Below are 20,242 nucleotides of genomic sequence, written 5' to 3' on the forward strand. Positions count from 1 at the left end.
CCTGCCCCCGCCTCGACGTAAGCGTGACGTATGTGGTGCTTTTGCTCTGGCCGAACAATTTTTTGGTGCTTGAAACGAACCGGATTCCGGAGCTAAGAGGCGGCTCCGCTGCGGTGTGAAGAGGAAAACCCGGTGCTTTTCAAGCTCCAGCTCCGAACCGGCCCTGAAACACCGTTGGTGTGAATGAGGTACTTGAGGGGGTTTCCCGACATGTTGTTTCAGTAAATTAAAGGGTGTTTCTTGTTGTCGTTGCTGTGGACCTTCTTAATACCTTGGAAAATGCCGTCTAATACTTTTTAATAGCCTTAATTTTCGCTAAATTGATTTATCAACTTTTAATACTTTTTAAGACCCCGCGGACACCCTGAAAGTTATTTTGAACACTTGGTGGTGGGGTGTATAAAAGGGGTCATAGGTGACAGGAGAGGAAGTGGATACAGGAGGAAGAGCATACCGATTCTATCAGACGGCCAGCCCAGCCTCAGCAGATACTCATACTACAACTATTGACACAGTGTACTTAAACCTTGGTATGTAAAGCAATGAAACAGCGCGCTGTCGGCAGACGGACAGAAAACAAAACTTAAAAGGAACAGTGAACATTATGCCTGTCAATTCTGAGGTTACGTCAACAGATGGCGCTGTTGGGATGGGATCTGTAATGGAAAAAAGGATTACCCAACACAAGGCCAATAGATGGGAATTGTTTATTGTAAACTGTGAAAAAAACAAAATATGCTTAATTGCGGCTCCTACACTCTTAGAACCCACTATGGGTTTTCTCCTGAGTGAACACGAAGATGTGTTTTGAGATTACCTGATGTAGTGAAAGTTCTCTCACACTCTTCACACCAGTAAGGTTTTTCTCCTGAGTGAACACGAAGATGTGTTTTGAGAGCACTTGATGTAGTGAAAGTTTTACCACACTCTTCACACCAGTAAGGTTTTTCTCCTGAGTGAACACGAAGATGTGTTTTGAGAGCACTTGATGTAGTGAAAGTTTTACCACACTCTTCACACCAGTAAGGTTTTTCTCCAGTGTGAATACGGTGATGTGATTGTAGAACACTTGATTGAGTGAAAGTTTTCCCACACTCTTCACAGCTGTAAGGTTTTTCTCCTGTATGAATACGTTTATGTGATTCTAGAGCACTTGATGTAGTGAAAGTTTTCCCACACTCTTCACAGCTGTAAGGTTTTTCTCCAGTATGAATACGTTGATGTGTTTTGAGAGCACCTGATGTAGTGAAAGTTGTCCCACACTCTTCACAGCTGTAAGATTTTTCTCCTGTATGAATACGTTGATGTGATTTGAGAGAACCTGATTGAGTGAAAGTTGTCCCACACTCTTCACAGCTGTAAGGTTTTTCTCCTGTATGAATACGTTGATGTGATTTGAGAGAACCTGATTGAGTGAAAGTTGTCCCACACTCTTCACAGCTGTAAGGTTTTTCTCCAGTATGAATACGTTGATGTATTTTGAGATGACCTGGTGTAGTGAAAGTTGTCCCACACTCTTCACAGCTGTACGGTTTTTCTCCTGTGTGAATACGCAGGTGGCTCTTTAAAGTTCCAGATGTTGTGAAGGATTTGTCACATTGCTGACAGCTGTGACGTCTCTCTCTTCCTTTCGGTTTCTAGAACAGACGACAGAGAAAGAGAGAAAGTCAATCTAAAAAGCATAAATACACAAGTTAACACAATAAAAACTCACTTAATATAAACCTTGAGTTAACAAAATACTACTTAACAACTGTTTGTCTTTATTATATTTGATACAGTAATACAGCAATATTCTAACCAAAGTATATACCAGAGGTGGGGGACTCGAGTCACATGACTTGACTTGCCTATTTTTTGACTTGAGACTTGCTTGACTAACATTGATAAAAGACTCGACTTGACTTTGACTTGGTATTCATGACTTGAGACTTAGGCTTGAGACAGATGACTCGAAAGGACTTTACTTTTTAAAATAGAATATTTGCATTTGTTTTTGTACGAAGCACCTAGAGGGCAATGAAAGAAAAAAAAGAGAGAGGAAGTCTCTTCTCGTTCGCAGGAGAAAGTAGGAAGTGGAGCGCACAGGAGACAGCCGTTTCATTGCAGACTGTTATGTTTATGTGGGGAAATACATACATTATTTGAGATATATTTCAAACTCGAACTTCATTTTAGGGACATTTCGGCCAGGGGTGTAGAGTTATTTGTTCAAGCACCGGATCGGAAAAACAGGAGAGTCTGTGAACCAGTCTGCCTTGACCTATGTATTCATGTCTGTGACTCTCACAGTATCTGCTGCCCACAGCTGCTTCATAGAAGAAAACCTCCTTCACTTCATGAAATCTCTGCAGCACCAGGAGGCAGTAACGTGTAACTCAGCAGAATCTGAGAAGAGCAGCACCAGCTGCAAAGAGCTGTGCCTTCACTGTGTTTACCTTCATTAGAACAGCTAACGAGCGACCGCAGGCTGCTACGTTTTAACCCACACACACAATTATTCCCCCTATTACCTGTTTTATGATTTCAGAGCCCCACTCTCCATTGTTGTTAATGTTGAAAATAAAACTCTAGTTTCATAACCACTGTCTTTTAACTGATTTAAACTGGGGTTATTCATCAGGATTTCGTAGGACTTGACTTGCTTGACTCTCACCCCAGTAACTTGAGACTTGCACATGTATGACTTACTCCCACCTCTGGTATACAGGAGACAGAGGGAGACGGCATCCTGTCACTGCGAGTCTCAGTATGCTCCGTTCCTCTTGTGTTTTGTTTTTTTGTCTAAACTTTGTTGTGTCTGTATGAAACGTCATTTTGAGAGACCATGCTTTTGATCCTGTGGATTACATTTGCCTTCTGCAGACCATCTCTGGCCATTCAACTTTCCAAGACACACCTGAGTGACAGCACGAACAGGTATGGCGAGGAGCCCCGGCCTCAACGCTGCTACAGACGCGAGGCAATGCTAGAGCTACAATGCGATCGGCCTCCTACGAATACACCAAGCCATCTGTGCTCTTCGTTATTGGATGAAATCCCTCGGGAGCCGCTTAGAAACACCAGGAAAAAGAGACGAGGAAGGAGGGGAGGCGTTCAGAATACGGCGGAGATTCAGCCGGCCACCACTTCCATCCATCATTCTCACAAACCTGCGCTCATTGAGCAACAACGTGGACACACTAAGGACATACACAAGGTACTGTCATGAATTTCTCGAGGTCTCTTTATTATGTTTCACGGAAAGTTGGCTCCAATCTACGATGCCTGAATCTCTCTTTGAAGTACCCGGACTCACCCTTGTTCGAGCAGACAGGGATGCGAACTCGGGGAAAACCAGAGGAGGCGGTATTTGTGTGTATATTAATGATCTGTGGGCCGATCATACTCAGTAAAATGTAAAACCTGCAATCCCAACGTAGACATTCTCGGCATGACGTTAAGACCCTTTTATCTGCCTAGAGAATCCGGGTGTATTTTACTGTTTGTTGTTTTATGTATGGAGCACTTGAACAGACAGAGAAATAACTCTTTGACTGAAGTTTACTTATCAATACTAAACCAAAATTAAATTATACCTCCTTTGAAAGCCTCGTTTTTAGTCTTACGCATCCGACCTGGAAAACTTTGCAGCCAATCTTATTTGTTACAGTGTACCGTGCACCAGGTCCTTATTCAGAATTCTTATCAGAATTCTCTGAGTTTTTATCAACTTTGGTTCTTAAAACAGATAAAGTCATTATCGTAGGTGACTTTAATATTCATGTTGACGATGATAAAAATAGCCTTACTGTTGCATTTAACTCTATATTAGATTCTGTTGGTTTTTGTCAGAGTGTAAATAAACCAACCCACTGCTATAATCACACTCGACCTTGTTCTGACTTATGGTATTGAAATTGAGCAACTATTAGTCGAACCGCATAATCCTGCTTTATCCGACCATTTCTTAGTAACTTTTGAAGTACTGTTACGAGACTACAAAGCATTAGTCAAAAGCTCCTGCAGCAGAAACCTATCTGTTAGTGCTATAGCCAAATTTAAGGAAGAGATTCCACCAATACTTAACTCGATAGCATGTCTGCATGTAAGGGAGGAAACGTATACAAAATGTACACCACCCCAAATTGATCATGTTGTTGATAGTGCTACAGATGCGCTGCGAATAAAATTAGACTCTGTTGCTCCTTTGAAAAAGAAGAAAATAAAACAACCTAGATTAGCTCCATGGCATAATGCCCAAACCCGCAAAATAAAGCAAAAGTCGAGACAACTTGAAAGGATATGGCGTTCCACTAAACTTGAAGAATCTCGTTTAATTTGGCATATTACTCTCAATGAATATAAGAAAGCATTGCGTAAAGCGAGAGCAGCCTACTACTCTTCATTAATAGATGAGAATAAGAATAATGCAAGATTTCTTTTCAGCACTGTAGCCAGGCTGACAGAAAGCCACAGCTCGATTGAGCCTTCTATTCCCATAGCACTCAGTAGTAATGATTTTATGTGCTTTTTTAACGATAAAATTGTTACTCTTAGAAACAAAATTAATGACCTCTTGCCTTTGACCAGTATAGTGTTATCAACAGCTCCCGGAAACGTAAGTTCTAATATTACACTAGATAGTAAACTAGAATGCTTTTCAGCCATAAACCTTGAACAATTAAATTCAATGATTCTCTCTTCGGAACCATCAACGTGTATGTTAGACCCAATTCCAACTAAGCTGTTGAAGGAAGTTTTTCCATTAATTAGCACTTCTTTATTAAATATTATGAATATGTCTTTATTATCAGGCTATGTTCCACAATCATTCAAAGTAGCAGTGATAAAACCGCTTCTTAAAAAGCACAACCTCGATCCAGAGGTTTTAGCCAACTATAGACCTATTTCTAATCTTCCGTTCCTCTCAAAAATTCTTGAGAAAGCGGTCGCAAAACAGTTGTGTGATTACTTAAAAAACAATGATTTATTTGAAGATTTTCAGTCTGGCTTTAGAACACATCATAGCACAGAGACAGCTCTGGTTAAAGTCACAAATGACATTATAATAGCCTCAGACAAGGGACTCGTCTCTATTCTTGTTTTGCTCGATCTCAGTGCTGCATTTGATACTATCGACCATGATATCTTATTGCAAAGACTAGAGCACTTAGTTGGCATACAGGGAACTGCTTTAGACTGGTTTAGGTCCTATCTATCTGAACGCTCTCAGTTTGTACGTGTCAATGATGAATCTTCCACGCAAACCAAAGTTAGCCATGGAGGGCTCAGTGCTCGGACCTATTTTGTTCACATTATATATGCTTCCGTTAGGCAATATTATAAGGAATCATTCTGTACATTTTCATTGTTATGCGGATGATACTCAACTATATTTATCAATCAAGCCTGATGAAATTAATCATCTAAATAAAATTCAAGACTGCCTCAAGGACTTAAAAACGTGGATGACCTTAAACTTGTTGATGTTAAACACGACCAAAACTGAAGTTATTGTACTTGGCCCGAAGAATCTACGAAACAAATTATCTAAGGATATACTAACTATGGATGGCATTACATTGGCCTCCAGTGAGACTGTAAGGAATCTTGGTGTTATATTTGATCAGGATTTATCCTTTAACGCCCACATAAAATCAATTTCAAGGACCGCCTACTTCCATCTACGTAACATTGCAAAAATCAGGCATATCTTGCCTCAAAGCGATGCAGAGAAACTAGTCCATGCATTTGTTACTTCAAGGCTGGATTATTGTAACTCTTTATTATCAGGGTGTACCAAGAAGTCAGTCAAGTCGCTTCAGCTGATTCAAAATGCTGCAGCTCGTGTACTAACCAGAGTTAGGAAAAGGGACCACATTACTCCTGTTCTGGCTGCCTTACACTGGCTCCCTATAGAACACAGGATAGAATTTAAAATTCTTCTTCTCGCCTACAAAGCCCTTAATGGGCAGGCGCCATCTTACCTTAAAGAACTCATTATACCCTACTGTCCTACTAGGGCATTGCGTTCCAAGAATGCAGGGTTTTTGGTTGTTCCTAGAGTCTCTAAAAGTACAATGGGAGCCAGAGCCTTTTCTTATCAAGCTCCACATTTGCACATTTGTGGAATCAGCTTCCAGTTTGTGTTCGGGCGGCAGACACCCTATCCGTTTTTAAGAGTGCGCTTAAGACCTTCCTTTTTGATAAAGCTTATAGTTAGGGCTGATTAGATTCAGCCCCTAGTTTTGCTGATATAGGCTTAGTTTATTACATCCTGGCTTAACAATAATTGTTTGCAACCAAATGTCTCAAAGACAGTGTGTATGTTCTTCTCCAAGGGCCACAGCATTATAATTAACAATCCTGTTTAGTATTGTTACGGCTGCTGCCTTCCCGGTCGTCTTTATTGTGTCTAATTTGAGTACTTTTACATGTTTTTAATATGTTGATTAATGTACACTGTCCCTTGTTTTAAATAAATCAATTCAATGGACTGACTCAGCATGTGACGGAGCCCACGCACAATAAGGGGCACACTCTGGACTTAATGATCTCAAAGGGTCTGAATATCTCTGAGGTTGTGGTGACTGATGTTGCGCTCTCTGATCATTCCTTTGAGAGCTCTATTTCTGTTCACACAAATGTTCAAAAAGAGGTAACCACAAAGCGATATTTAACTGAAAACACTAGGGAAATGTTTACTCAGGATGTTTCTTCCACACTTGCCCCTGCTAACATCTCAGTAAATGAGCTAGTAGATTATTTTAATTCAAAAATAACTAAGGTAAAGGAAGTGATTGGGAAGAAAAGATCTCCATGGAGAAAGGCCATGACCGTGAGAACAGCAAAAAGAGAGTGTTGAAAAGCTGAATGTAGGTGGAGAAAAACAAATCTCCAGGTTCACTTTGAAATCTATAAAGAAAGACTTGGCTTTTATCATTTGGAATTGTAAATTGCACGACAGTCTTTCTTCTCTGACATCATTACCAAAAACAAAAACAATGCACGTGCCTTGTTTGCTACCGTCGACAGACTAACTAACCCCCCAGTGTCAGTATCCCCCCCATTCAGAAAATCAGACCAGCAGTCAGTGCCTCTGCATCAGGTACAGCAGATGTGTTGTCCCTGTGTCCACCTAAAATCAATACAAACACCATGACACAGTTCCATCAGATTAATGATAAAAACCTAGAGGACATTATTCAACTTCTGAAATCCTCCTACTGCTGCCTTGATATTATTCCAACAGGGTTTTTCCAAGATGTTTTTCCTTGCATGGCCTCAGATCTACTTCACATAGTAAACAAATCTCTTCACTCAGGTGTTTTTCCACAGGCTCTGAAAACTGCAGTCATTAAACCGCTCTTAAAAAAGAATAATCTAGATGCTTCAGTAATGAACAATTACAGGCCCATATCAAACCTGCCATTTCTAGGTAAAATCATTGAAAAAGTTGTTTTTCAACAGTTGAGTAATTTCTTGCATTTAAATAACTGTTTGGATGTGTTCCAGTCAGGCTTTCGTCCAAACCACAGCACTGAGACTGCTCTTGTAAAGGTCTTCAATGACATCCACTTAAACACAGACAGTGGCAGAACTTCAGTGTTAGTATTATTAGATCTCAGTGCTGCGTTTGACACTGTTGACCACAGCATATTACTAGACCGACTAGAAAACTGGGTGGGACTTTCGGAAACAGTTCTGAATTGGTTTGAATCCTACTTAAAGGACAGAAACAACTTTGTTTCTATAGGTAAATATACATCTGAGTTGACAAATATGACATGTGGGGTTCCTCAAGGCTCCATCTTGGGGCCTCTTCTCTTTAACGTCAACATGCTACCACTGGCTGAGATAATGAAAAACAACAAAATAAGTTACCATAGCTATGCAGATGACACAGAAATGTACGTAACAATTTCACCAGGAGACTATGCTCCAATTCAAACACTGAGTAAGTGCATTGAACAAATCAATGACAGGATGTGTCAGAACTTTCTCCAATTAAACAAAGATAAAACTGAGGTAATGGTTTTTGGAGCCAAGTCAGAACGTATAAAAGTTAGCGCTGAGCTTCAGTGTGCAATGTTCAAAACAACAGATAAAGCCAGAAATCTAGGTGTAGTCATGGACTCTGACCTGAGTTTCAACAGTCACATTAAAACTGTTACTAAATCAGCCTACTATCACCTAAAGAATATATCTAGGATTAAAAGACTAATGTCACAGCAGGATCTGGAAAAACTTGTCCATGCTTTTATCTTCAGTAGACTGGACTACTGCAATGGTGTCTTCACAGGTCTCACTAAAACATCTATTAGGAAGCTGCAGCTGATTCAGAACGCTGCTGCTCGAGTCCTCACTAACACTAAGAAAGTGGATCACTCCTGTTCTGAAGTCTTTACACTGGCTTCCTGTGTGTCAAAGAATAGATTTCTAAATACTGCTGCTGGTTTATAAAGCACTGAATGGTTTAGGCCCAAAATACATTTCTGACCTCCTGCTAAATGATGAACCATCCAGATCTCTCAGGTCTTCAGGGACTGGTCAGCTTTCTGTCCCCAGAGTCAGAACTAAACATGGAGAAGCAGCGTTCAGTTATTATGCTCCAAATATCTGGAACAAACTCCCAGAAACCTGCAGGTCCGCTGCAACTCTGACTACTTTCAAATCCAGCAAGAAGACTTTTCTTTTTGTCGCTGCTTTTAATTGAACAATTCATATCTTAGACTGCACTGTAACTTTTATCCATGTATTTTTTCTTTAATGTTTATTTTATTAGCTTTTCTTTTTAATGACGGATTTTAAATGCCTTTTTCTGAATGTCTTTCATTTTTTGTAAAGCACTTTGAATTGCCTTGTGTTGAAAAGTGCTACATAAATAAACTTGCCTTGCCTATTCATACCCCTCACTGTTTATTCATCATTCAATTCATTCTATCTTTTATTCTGTAGATTGTGTACATTACTGTACATTACTTTTCACTTTACTGCTTGTTGCACCTGGTTAGAAGCTAAACTGCATTTCGTTGTCTCAGTACCTGTAATCTGTGCAATAACAAAGTTGAATCTAATCTTGAGCAGGAACAAATGTATTTACTTAGTACATATCTGACATTAACGATTAAACACATTTGTGCATTCTTTATAAATGCAAACCGAGTCAAGCCGACTCCGGAGGTGGCGGTATGCACCTTAAAGTTGTTTGCAATCCGCCAAAAAACCGAGAGAAGAAGAAGACGAAGCCGACTCCGAGCCGTCCGACTTCAGGCGAGCGTTTTGAGACCTCCCCCGGCTGCAATCGGCTATTCTCGTCTACTTTCGAGGCGAGCCGTAACGCGTCTCAAACAAGCCTACTCTGTAGTGATGGCAAAATGAAGCTTTGAATGAAGCATCGAACCACTTGGTATCTATATAGATAGATATCTATATGGCGCTGGTTCAACCCATCTGAATGGCTTCCTGAAGCAGTCACGTGGTATCGACAGGCAGCGAGGCTTCGTTTGTCATCGATGACGTCACTGGCCCAAAGCGATACAAGCCTCGATACATGCTTCACAAAAAGCTTCGGGGATTACGGCCCGTCCACACACAGGCATGAAAAACATCTTGAAAAATCTTGATGCTGGTCGTGTCTGAAGCTTGGCGATTTTTTGCGAGCAACGCGACCAACAACCAATCACATGAATCTCCCGCCCCCGACATACAAAGCAATAGCAATGTTAAAACGCAGTAAACTGGATATAAACTCCCCGAACAAGCGAAAACCTACCAGTTTCACCCACTGTCTCTGCCACCTCCCTCCATGCCTGGTTCCTCCGGTTTGTTCATAACACACGGCTGTTGTTATGCTTGCTGTGATGTTACATTAGTCCGTTCTCTGCTTGTAATTATGCCGTTACAAGTTTAATATTCTGAAAGCCAATACTTTGTTTATTCGAAAACAGATGAAAACAAACTGTCTTTTATACAAAATGGAAGAATTATACAAGTAAAACTACATGTTGCTTTAATCCCATGTAATTGTAGAATGAACACAGTCTTCCTTTGTATAAGTCAGGTGTCTTGAGTAGTCAAAATTACCTACAAACCATTGTACACATTTGTAAATATTATTTTCCACGTGTTACCATTGTGAGGCTATTTTTATGCAGCTCTGCGTGATTTTGTAGCTACAATTCAGACTAATACGCTACCAGAGGTGGAACAAGTACTCAGATATTGTGCTTGAGTAAAAGTACAAGTACTCAGATCTTGTACTTGAGTAAAGGTAGAAGTACCAGAGTGTTACAGTAAAAGTCCTGCATTCAAAATGTTCCTCAAGTGAAAGTAGAAAAGTATTATCATCAAAATATAGTTAAAGACAGTAAAAGTAGTCGTTGTGCAGATTGGTCCATTTCAGAATAATATATATGATATGTTTTATAATGATTGATCATGAAAGTGTTCTCAAAGCTGGTGAAGGTGCAGCTAGTCTGAATGGCTTTGTATACTGCAGGGTAGCTGGTGGATTTACTCCAGGTGGAACTAAAGTCTGATTCAACACTTGATTAGATTTCACATCATTCATCCAGATCTGTGAAGTAACTAAAGGTATTCAATACATGTAGTGGAGGAAAAGTACACCATGTACCTCTGACTTATGTTCACTGCCAACCTAAAAGTACCTAAAAGAATAGTAATCAATAATGTATTGAGAAGTTATTTGGCTGATTGTTTTTATATCGGCTCAGCCAGGTTATATGGGAGGCCCAGTCTACGTACACTCTAAAAACAAATGCTTGGCTTAACAAAGAGAATCAAGGCAATAGGTTGCATCGATGGTTATTGAGTTAAGACAACTTCTAATGACATGTTGTTAAAGCAACAAAGTTATTTGAGTTAGGGGAGAAGGCGTTTCCTCTACAATCAGGTGTTTTCAATTACCACTTACTTAATCATTGGTAGCATAAACACAAGTTTTAAGTTGATTACTCCAAACGTTCCAACTTGTTTTACCGTAGGATTTAAATGTAATCTTAAGTTGTATGTACTTAATTACCACATGTTGAACATGGACACATGTTTTTAAGTTAACTTTTTATTTTTGAACTGCAGTTGTTTATTTCAACGCATGATGTTTCAATCAGGAGAGTTTGAATTTCAAGTTGTATTTGAATGACAAAAGATGACACTCACCTTAAATGTCCTTTGTATATTTCTATTTGTCTTAACTGTGGGAACTTGTCCAGGCCTGTTAAGTGGGAGTGGACTTGAAATCCTTAACTCAAGGTGTAGAACAATAAGTTATCAAGCCAATTGCATTACTTACTTCAACTTGAATTTAGTTTGAAGTCAATTAACGCAGAAATCAGAGTTCAAATGACACACAATATTAAGTTGATGTAATTACCAACATTATTACGTCAACACAACTTATAAATTAATGTTGCAACTTAAAATGTTTATCTAAATCAATTAACTCACATGTTTATCTTGCAACCAGTGCATTTAATTAAGTGGAGGTGAAAGGTCGCCTGAATTCGGTTTTTAGACGTACAGATCACTCATTTTGAAATATTAAACTTAGTTTTCTTTTCTTTAATTTTTCATCCTCGTGTAGAATGCTATCACGAAACACACATTTGGTTGTTTATAGCATAAAGAACATCTGAGTTAATGTGAGGTAGGGAAATAATCATTTGAGTATGTGCATATAAATATGTAATTTACAACAGCTGTAAGATACTTGAAAAGCTTGAAAATGCACCTTGAAAATGCTTGAAAAGTGCTTGAATTTGACTTTGGAAAAGGTGTAAGAACCCTCTTATGCCTTTGCCTGAAGACGGTGACGAACTTCTCATGGTGTGCACACCTAGACCGGACTTAAAAGACGTTCCTCTGACCAACGCTGACCTCATTTTGTATGTTGATGGGTCTGCCTCTCGCGACCAAGGGGGCACTAATCGGGTGGGTTTTCCTGTTGTTTCAGATTCTGCTGTACTCCGTTCCGGACCAATCCCATGTCTCAGCACAAGCAGCAGAGCTCATCGCACTAACTGAAGCCTGCACGTTTGCAGAAGGCAAAACCGTGACTATTTACACTGACGCTATGCTATGCTTTTGGGGTAGTACACGATTTTGGGGCTATTTGGAAGTGTAGACAATTTCTGAAATCTGATGGCAAACCAGTACTTAACCATGTACTGGTTGCAGGCTTACTAGACGCCACTCTGCCCCCATCTGAAGTTGCAGTCTGTAAATGTGCCGCACACGCAAGCAGTACAGACCCAGTTTCCCTAAGAAATTGGGTCTGCTAATTTACCTGCTGACTCAGCCGCAAAGGCAGCTGCTCTGATTCCTCTCGCACCTCACGCACAATCATTTGTTAAAATCCCTGTCTCCTCCTTCACTGACAAAATGTCGTCACTGACTTCCATGCAGCAGCTCGCTACACCAGTTGAGAAAGCTTTTAAAGCCTAAGACCCCAAAAAAGTGTGGGACACCATGAGAACCGTGACAGGAATGACCTCTTCAGCTAAACCTATTGTGAAGGACAAGACATACTTGATCCATACCAATTTGCCTATAAGCAAGGGGGTGGTACTGTTGCTACTCTGGTTCACATACTCACTAAACATTTAGATAAACGTCACACCTATGCAAGAGCCCTCTTCCTAGACTTCTCAGCAGCAACACAATACAAGCAGACATCTTGGTGTCAAAAATGGAAGTAAATCCATACCTGATTTAGTGGTATGCCGCTTTCCTCACCAGTAGAGAGCAACTTGACCAAACCCTGTCATCTGCCATCACAACCAATGTAGGGGCCCCCCAGGGCTGCGGGAGTTCAGCTGTGCTCTTAGCTTCTTTTAGCTTCTTTTGATGACTTTACTGAACTGCTGTCTGTAGTAGTGTTGCACGGTGTACCGATACTTGAAAGGTACCGCGATACCCTGCCGTTAAAAACGGTACGATTCCTCCGTTTCATTAGTATCGGTACTTTAAGAATGACGGGGAAAAGTACTCCGGTGAGAAAGTGCTGTTTTAATAAGAGCCGTGTGTGTTCAGCGCTCTGCTTCCACTCCCTGCACTGCAGCCGTGCCTGCAGTCCCTCCCCTCTCAAGCACGTTCTAAGTCCCTCCCCTCTCTCGTGCATTCAGCCACACGCTAGCTGCCAGAGCATTTGAGAAAACGAGAAGCATGGCTGCAAGTGGGAGTGCAACTTGCACTGCGCCTCGGTTTGTTGACAAAAAAGACGCCAGAAGCGAAATGTGGAAGTATTTGAGCGATATCTCAGACAGTGAGGGCAAGCCTACGGACACCACGAGGCCTGTCTGTCAGACATGTTTTAGATCCCTGCAAACCAAGGGAGCCAACACATCAGACTTGGCTAAGCACCCGCTGACCGGCATCCAGAGCTGTTTAAAGAATTTGAAGACAGACAGGTTAGCGAATGTGATAGATAACATAATTACATCATGCTCAAGCCCATGTCCTCAAATCTAAGTCAAACAAGTGTAATTTATTTTGTGACAAACGAACGTTTTCGTAGTTTGACGAGGCAATTAATGGCAATGATAACTGTCTAATATGGCTATCTTTTTAGCTAACTTAACAATGTGGCTAACATCTGCAATATACATTTTGTCAATAATTATTTATATTACTGTACTATTACAACTTAAATGTTTCTATAGAATTCACCAACCTCTTTAATTCGTATCTTTCATCCCACTCCCAATGTGTTCAAATTGAGAACCATAAGTCTAGTGTTTGTCAACTGGAGTACCGCAGGGCTCTGTATTGGGCCCAATCCTGTTTAGTATGTACATAAATGATCTGCCTTCTGTGTGTGGAGAATGTGATGTATTAATGTATGCTGATGATACAGTTGTTTTTACTCATGGCAAAACTGCAGAAGAGGCTGCTACCAAGGTCACTGATGTGTTGGAGAATATTACATCCTGGCTTAACAATAATAGTTTGCAACCAAATGTCTCAAAGACAGTGTGTATGTTCTTCTCCAAGGGCCACAGCATTATAACAGAGCAAGATGTTTTATTTTCTGGAAGGAGACTTCAGGTTGTCTCGGAGTACAAGTACTTAGGAGTACAAGTACTTAGGAGTACATATTGACACAAACCTCAATTTCAAAACCCATATCAAAAAGGTCTGCAATAAAGTAAAGTTCAATCTGTCAAATTACAGATACATTAGAAACTTCCTATCATCTGCAGCAGCTAAGCTATACCTTCACTCAATGGTCCTCTCCCACATCTACTACTGTCTGATCAGCTGGTCTAATGTTCACTCTACAGCTCTAAGGCCACTGAACTAACTCCATGGTCCTCTCCCACATCTACTACTGTCTGATCAGCTGGTCTAATGCTCACTCTACAGCTCTAAGGCCACTGAACTAACTCCATGGTCCTCTCCCACATCTACTACTGTCTGATCAGCTGGTCTAATGCTCACTCTACAGCTCTAAGGCCACTGAACTAACTCCATGGTCCTCTCCCACATCTACTACTGTCTGATCAGATGGTCTAATGTTCACTCTACAGCTCTAAGGCCACTGAACTAACTCCATGGTCCTCTCCCACATCTACTACTGTCTGATCAGCTGGTCTAATGCACACTCTACAGCTCTAAGGCCACTGAACTAACTCAATGGTCCTCTCCCACATCTACTACTGTCTGATCAGCTGGTCTAATGCTCACTCTACAGCTCTAAGGCCACTGGAATCACTGTATAAACAAGCACTCAGAACACGAGACAAAAAGCCATTCCGGTATCATCATTGTCACATTGTTAAAAAAGTATAATCTGTTCAGCTGGGAAAATCTCATAGTTTACAAAAACATCTGCTTAGTTTATAAGATCACTCGTGGGTTGGCTCCTCCTCCTCTGGCTGGCTGCATCAGCCTAAAGTCCACCTCAACCAGGGCTACTAGAGGTGCGGCTAGGGGAGACTGCACCATCCCATTTAGGAAGAGCGCATTCAGCCAGGCTGTCTTTCATTCCACGCATCCCATCAATGGAATTCAATACCACAACCAATGAGAGAGTCCTCATCCTACTACACATTCAAGCACAGTGTTACAAAGTGGCTCATTAATAATCAACAGTGTCAGCACTGATGTGTGGGTGTAGGTGTGTGTATGAGTGCGTATTGTACATTTTGTATTTATTATCATGACTTGCTCTTATCTGTATTCAGTGATGTCATCTATTGTAAATATGTACAATGGTATAACAATGTCGTGGTATTTTTATTATTGCTTTTAGGATGTCAATCACCATCTGGCAAAGGGACTATCGATGAAAACTAGCCTTTTGGCTAATTTGAGTACTTTTACATGTTTTTAATATGTTGATTAATGTACACTGTCCCTTGTTTTAAATAAATCAATTCAATGGACTGACTCAGCATGTGACGGAGCCCACGCACAATAAGGGGCACACTCTGGACTTAATGATCTCAAAGGGTCTGAATATCTCTGAGGTTGTGGTGACTGATGTTGCGCTCTCTGATCATTCCTTTGAGAGCTCTATTTCTGTTCACACAAATGTTCAGAAAGAGGTAACCACAAAGCGATATTTAACTGAAAACACTAGGGAAATGTTTACTCAGGATGTTTCTTCCACACTTGCCCCTGCTAACATCTCAGTAAATGAGCTAGTAGATCATTTTAATTCAAAAATAACTAAGTTAAAGGAAGTGACTGGGAAGAAAAGATCTCCATGGAGAAAGACCATGACCGTGAGAACAGCAAAAAGAGAGTGTTGAAAAGCTGAACGTAAAAGTCCTGCATTCAAAATGTTCCTCAAGTGAAAGTAGAAAAGTATTCTCATCAAAAATATAGTTAAAGACAGTAAAAGTATTCATTGTGCAGATTGGTCCATTTCAGAATAATAGATATGATATGTTTTATAATGATTGATCATGAAAGTGTTCTCAAAGCTGGTGAAGGTGCAGCTAGTCTGAAGTACTTTGTATACTGCAGGGTAGCTGGTGGATTTACTCCAGGTGGAACTAAAGTCTGATTCAACACTTGATTAGATTTCACATCATTCATCCACATCTGTGAAGTAACTAAAGGGATTAAATACATGTAGTGGAGGAAAAGTACACCATGTACCTCTGACTTATGTTCACTGCCAACCTAAAAGTACCTAAAAGAATAGTAATCAATAATGTATTGAAAAGTTATTTGGCTGATTGTTTTTATATCGGCTCAGCCAGGTTATATGGGAGGCCCAGTCTACGTACAATCTAAAAACAAATGCTTGGCTTAACAAAGAGAATCAAGGCAATAGGTTGCATCGATGGTTATTGAGTTAAGACAACTTCTAATGAAATGTTGTTAAAGCAACAAAGTTATTTGAGTTAGGGGAGAAGGCGTCTCCTCTACAATCAGGTGTTTTCAATTACCACTTACTTAATCATTGGTAGCATAAACACAAGTTTTAAGTTGATTACTCCAAACGTTCAAACTTGTTTTACCGTAGGATTTAAATGTAATCTTAAGTTGTATGTACTTAATTACCACATGTTGAACATGAACACATGTTTTTAAGTTGACAACCATTTGTAAATTAAGTTGCTTGTCTTTACTGAACTGCTGTCTGTGTTTTGACTTTGACCGTCTAGTCATTGTTGGTGATTTTAACATCCATGTTGACAACCCCCAGGACAGAGCGGCTAAAGAACTGTTTTGTGTTCTTGATAACTATGGTGGGGACCCTCTCATGACATCCAACTATAGGCCCATCAGTATCTTACCCATAGTAGCCAAGGTATTTGAGAAATTGATTGCCAAACAAATCATCAATCATCTCAACAACAGCTCCTTGTGTTCAAATTGAGAACCATAAGTCTAGTGTTTGTCAACTGGAGTACCGCAGGGCTCTGTATTGGGCCCAATCCTGTTTAGTATGTACATAAATGATCCGCCTTCTGTGTGTGGAGAATGTGATGTATGCTGATGATACAGTTGTGAGCTCACAGCTCCTCATATCTGTTCAGAAACTAGACAGAAGTTAAACAAGTACAAACCACAGACTGTCTGTGTCATGGCGAATACAGTCGCTGCTTTATTTATGTCTGTATAGGGCGTTCCGAGCTGAATAAGGGCGTCACATGAAGGCAAGACGCCCGCCTGGCGGAAACGCTGGAATTAGGAATATATTGTGATGAAGTGCACACTGACCTGAGCTCCAGGGGTCTCTTTCTTCTCCTCCATGCTGCTCATCAGCTGTCCTGATGAAGACCACAGAGCTGCTTCATTATTAATATAATACAAATGTTTAGATATAATTCATCATAATCTGTGTAGCAACTTACATTGTAACTTACAGCTCACAGTTTGTTCACTTTTATTTCATTAAAATGACTTTATTCACATAGAAATTTACATTAATGGTTGTTTGAACCACTGTTATAGCGCTATCCGTGTGTAACTATCACTAAGTTAACACAGAAAGCAAACATTAGCTAGTGAGACTGTTTAATGTACTCCATGTATACAGTATTTTCTGTATATTGTGTATTCTTTAGATACTCTAGTGATATGTGTCCTGTTTGTATACTTGCTGCTAATGCTTCATTTGTATTATATCTTATTGCATCTTTTAAATATGTTTAACTCGTGTAATGCCTGAAAACACTTCTGCTGTGACACATTCATTTCCCACTTTAAGATAAATCATTATGTAAATAAAGTATATCTATTTATCTAATGAGCTAAACCGTCGCTTAGCTTAGCGTTAGCTGCTAACTGAAGAACCCCATTCATTTCAATGGGAAAAATGCTACGTCACGTGAATGGCGATGCTAATAAGCTAGTTAGCATATATTTAAAACCATATCTATGGTAAAGAGCACCAACACAACAACTCAAACCGTCTTAAAGACAACTGGTGTAATAAATAACTAACATAAAGTCAGCTGAGCATTACATATCAACTGTTACTCCCCCAGAGCCGAACTGGAATAATAACTGTAGCTGTTAGCCGATAGCCGTTAGCTTTCAGACTGTAGCTGTTAGCCTGAAGATTACAGCTGTTGTGTTAAATAAGATAACTTCTGATTCGTGATTAACTGTAAACTAAGAGGTTTAATCCACTCACCTCTTATTTTGTCCTTTCTTCTTCTTCTTCTTCTTCGTCTTCTTCTTCTTCTTCAGTGTTTATTGGCGGTTGGCAAACCAACTTGTAGGCGCATTACCGCCACCAACTGGACTGGAGTGTGGACAAGAGACTATGCAGAAAACAAGAAACAAAAGAAACAAAAGAAAGAACCAAAACTCTAGATTATTTTTAAATGTATCAATTTCTCTTAGAAATTTAATAATCTCACAATATATATTGCCTGATGTTTTCCCTAACAGCCCTGATAGCGACAAGTCATGGAATGTTGCTTTCTTCAGTGTCTGGAAAAGCACATTTCTCTGAGTACTATATTTCCTGCAAAGCAGTAAAACATGCTCAACAGTTTCTGGCTGGCTGCAGTGTGTACACTTTCCGGTTGGATGCTTTCCTATTATACTTAAAGTATGATTGAGACCTGTATTATACTTAAAGTATTATTTATTGAGACCTGTATTATAATTAAAGTATGATTGAGACCTGTATTATACTTAAAGTATGATTGAGACCTGTATTATACTTAAAGTATGATTGAGACCTGTATTATACTTCAAGTATGATTGAGACCTGTATTATACTTCAAGTATGATTGAGACCTGTATTATATTTAAAGTATGATTGAGACCTGTATTATACTTAAAGTATTATTTATTGAGACCTGTATTATAATTAAAGTATGATTGAGACCTGTATTATACTTAAAGTATGATTGAGACCTGTATTATACTTAAAGTATGATTGAGACCTGTATTATACTTCAAGTATGATTGAGACCTGTATTATACTTCAAGTATGATTGAGACCTGTATTATACTTAAAGTATGATTGAGACCTGTATTATACTTAATGTATGATTGACACCTGTATTATACTTAATGTATGATTGAGACCTGTATTATACTTAAAGTATGATTGAGACCTGTATTATACTTAAAGTATGATTGAGACCTGTATTATACTTAAAGTATGATTGAGACCTGTATTATACTTAATGTATGATTGAGACCTGTATTATACTTAAAGTATGATTGAGACCTGTATTATACTTAATGTATGATTGAGCACCTGTATTATACTTAATGTATGATTGAGACCTGTATTATACTTAAAGTATGATTGAGACCTGTATTATACTTAAAGTATGATTGAGACCTGTATTATACTTAAAGTATGATTGAGACCTGTATTATACTTAATGTATGATTGAGACCTGTATTATACTTAATGTATGATTGAGACCTGTATTATACTTAAGTATGATTGATACCTGTATTATACTTAATGTATGATTGAGACCTGTATTATACTTAATGTATGATTGAGACCTGTATTATACTTAAAGTATGATTGAGACCTGTATTATACTTAAAGTATGATTGAGACCTGTATTATACTTAATGTATGATTGAGACCTGTATTATACTTAATGTATGATTGAGACCTGTATTATACTTAAAGTATGATTGATACCTGTATTATACTTAATGTATGATTGAGACCTGTATTATACTTAAAGTATGATTGAGACCTGTATTATACTTAAAGTATGATTGAGACCTGTATTATACTTAAAGTATGATTGAGACCTGTATGACCTATTCTCATCAGAGAAATGACATGTTCCTCCCTTCTTTTAAACCCCACCTTCCTTCCATCCCCCACATACCTTTGAATGTTATAAAGATGTCTTCCTGTATCACTAAGGTCCCAATGATCTTGCCATGTTGTTTGTGCATATTTCATATTTCTGAATGAATGTTTGAACCTCCGCTTTGCTGAGTGGAACTTCTATGTCTATGTTCATACTTCTGAGTGTTTGTTTGGCCAGAATATCCACCTGTTCATTTCCCTCCACACCAACATGAGCAGGAACCCAGATGAAACGAGTTGCTATGCCTTTGATTTGCATTTGATATAAAATTAGACATATTTCATTTATGATGTCCATTCTAGATGAAGATCTGCCTGATCGTATACTCGATAATGCTGAAAAGCTGTCAGATGCAATTACACTGTTATGTATTTCTGGTAGTTCTTTCGTTTCCTTTAACTCCTCTTGTATATTGAGGTCTCCACTTGGCAATGGGAGCAACCAGGGTGGAATGGACGAGATTGGAGCTGTGG

The 20,242-nt window shown here is 39.3% G+C and overlaps 1 protein-coding gene across 2 annotated transcripts in view; it reads right to left on the reverse strand.

The window, feature by feature from the left end:
• The window catches only part of LOC117551928 (zinc finger protein 420-like), a 38,671-nt gene extending 20,529 nt beyond the window's left edge, over positions 1–18,142 (reverse strand). The window contains exons 1-3 of one of the 2 annotated variants that reach the window (XM_034225010.1): positions 17,930–18,094; positions 17,182–17,231; positions 772–1,637 (exon numbers count right to left, since the gene is read on the reverse strand). In XM_034225010.1, coding sequence (XP_034080901.1) covers positions 772–1,637; positions 17,182–17,223 — 908 coding nt within the window. In that variant the 5' untranslated portion in view covers positions 17,224–17,231; positions 17,930–18,094. The other variant, XM_034225008.1, reaches the window with a different exon arrangement.
• Positions 18,143–20,242: the final 2,100 nt, after the last annotated feature.

This window comes from Gymnodraco acuticeps, unplaced genomic scaffold (assembly GCF_902827175.1).
Source record: "Gymnodraco acuticeps unplaced genomic scaffold, fGymAcu1.1, whole genome shotgun sequence".
Classification (NCBI taxonomy): Eukaryota; Metazoa; Chordata; class Actinopteri; order Perciformes; family Bathydraconidae; genus Gymnodraco; species Gymnodraco acuticeps.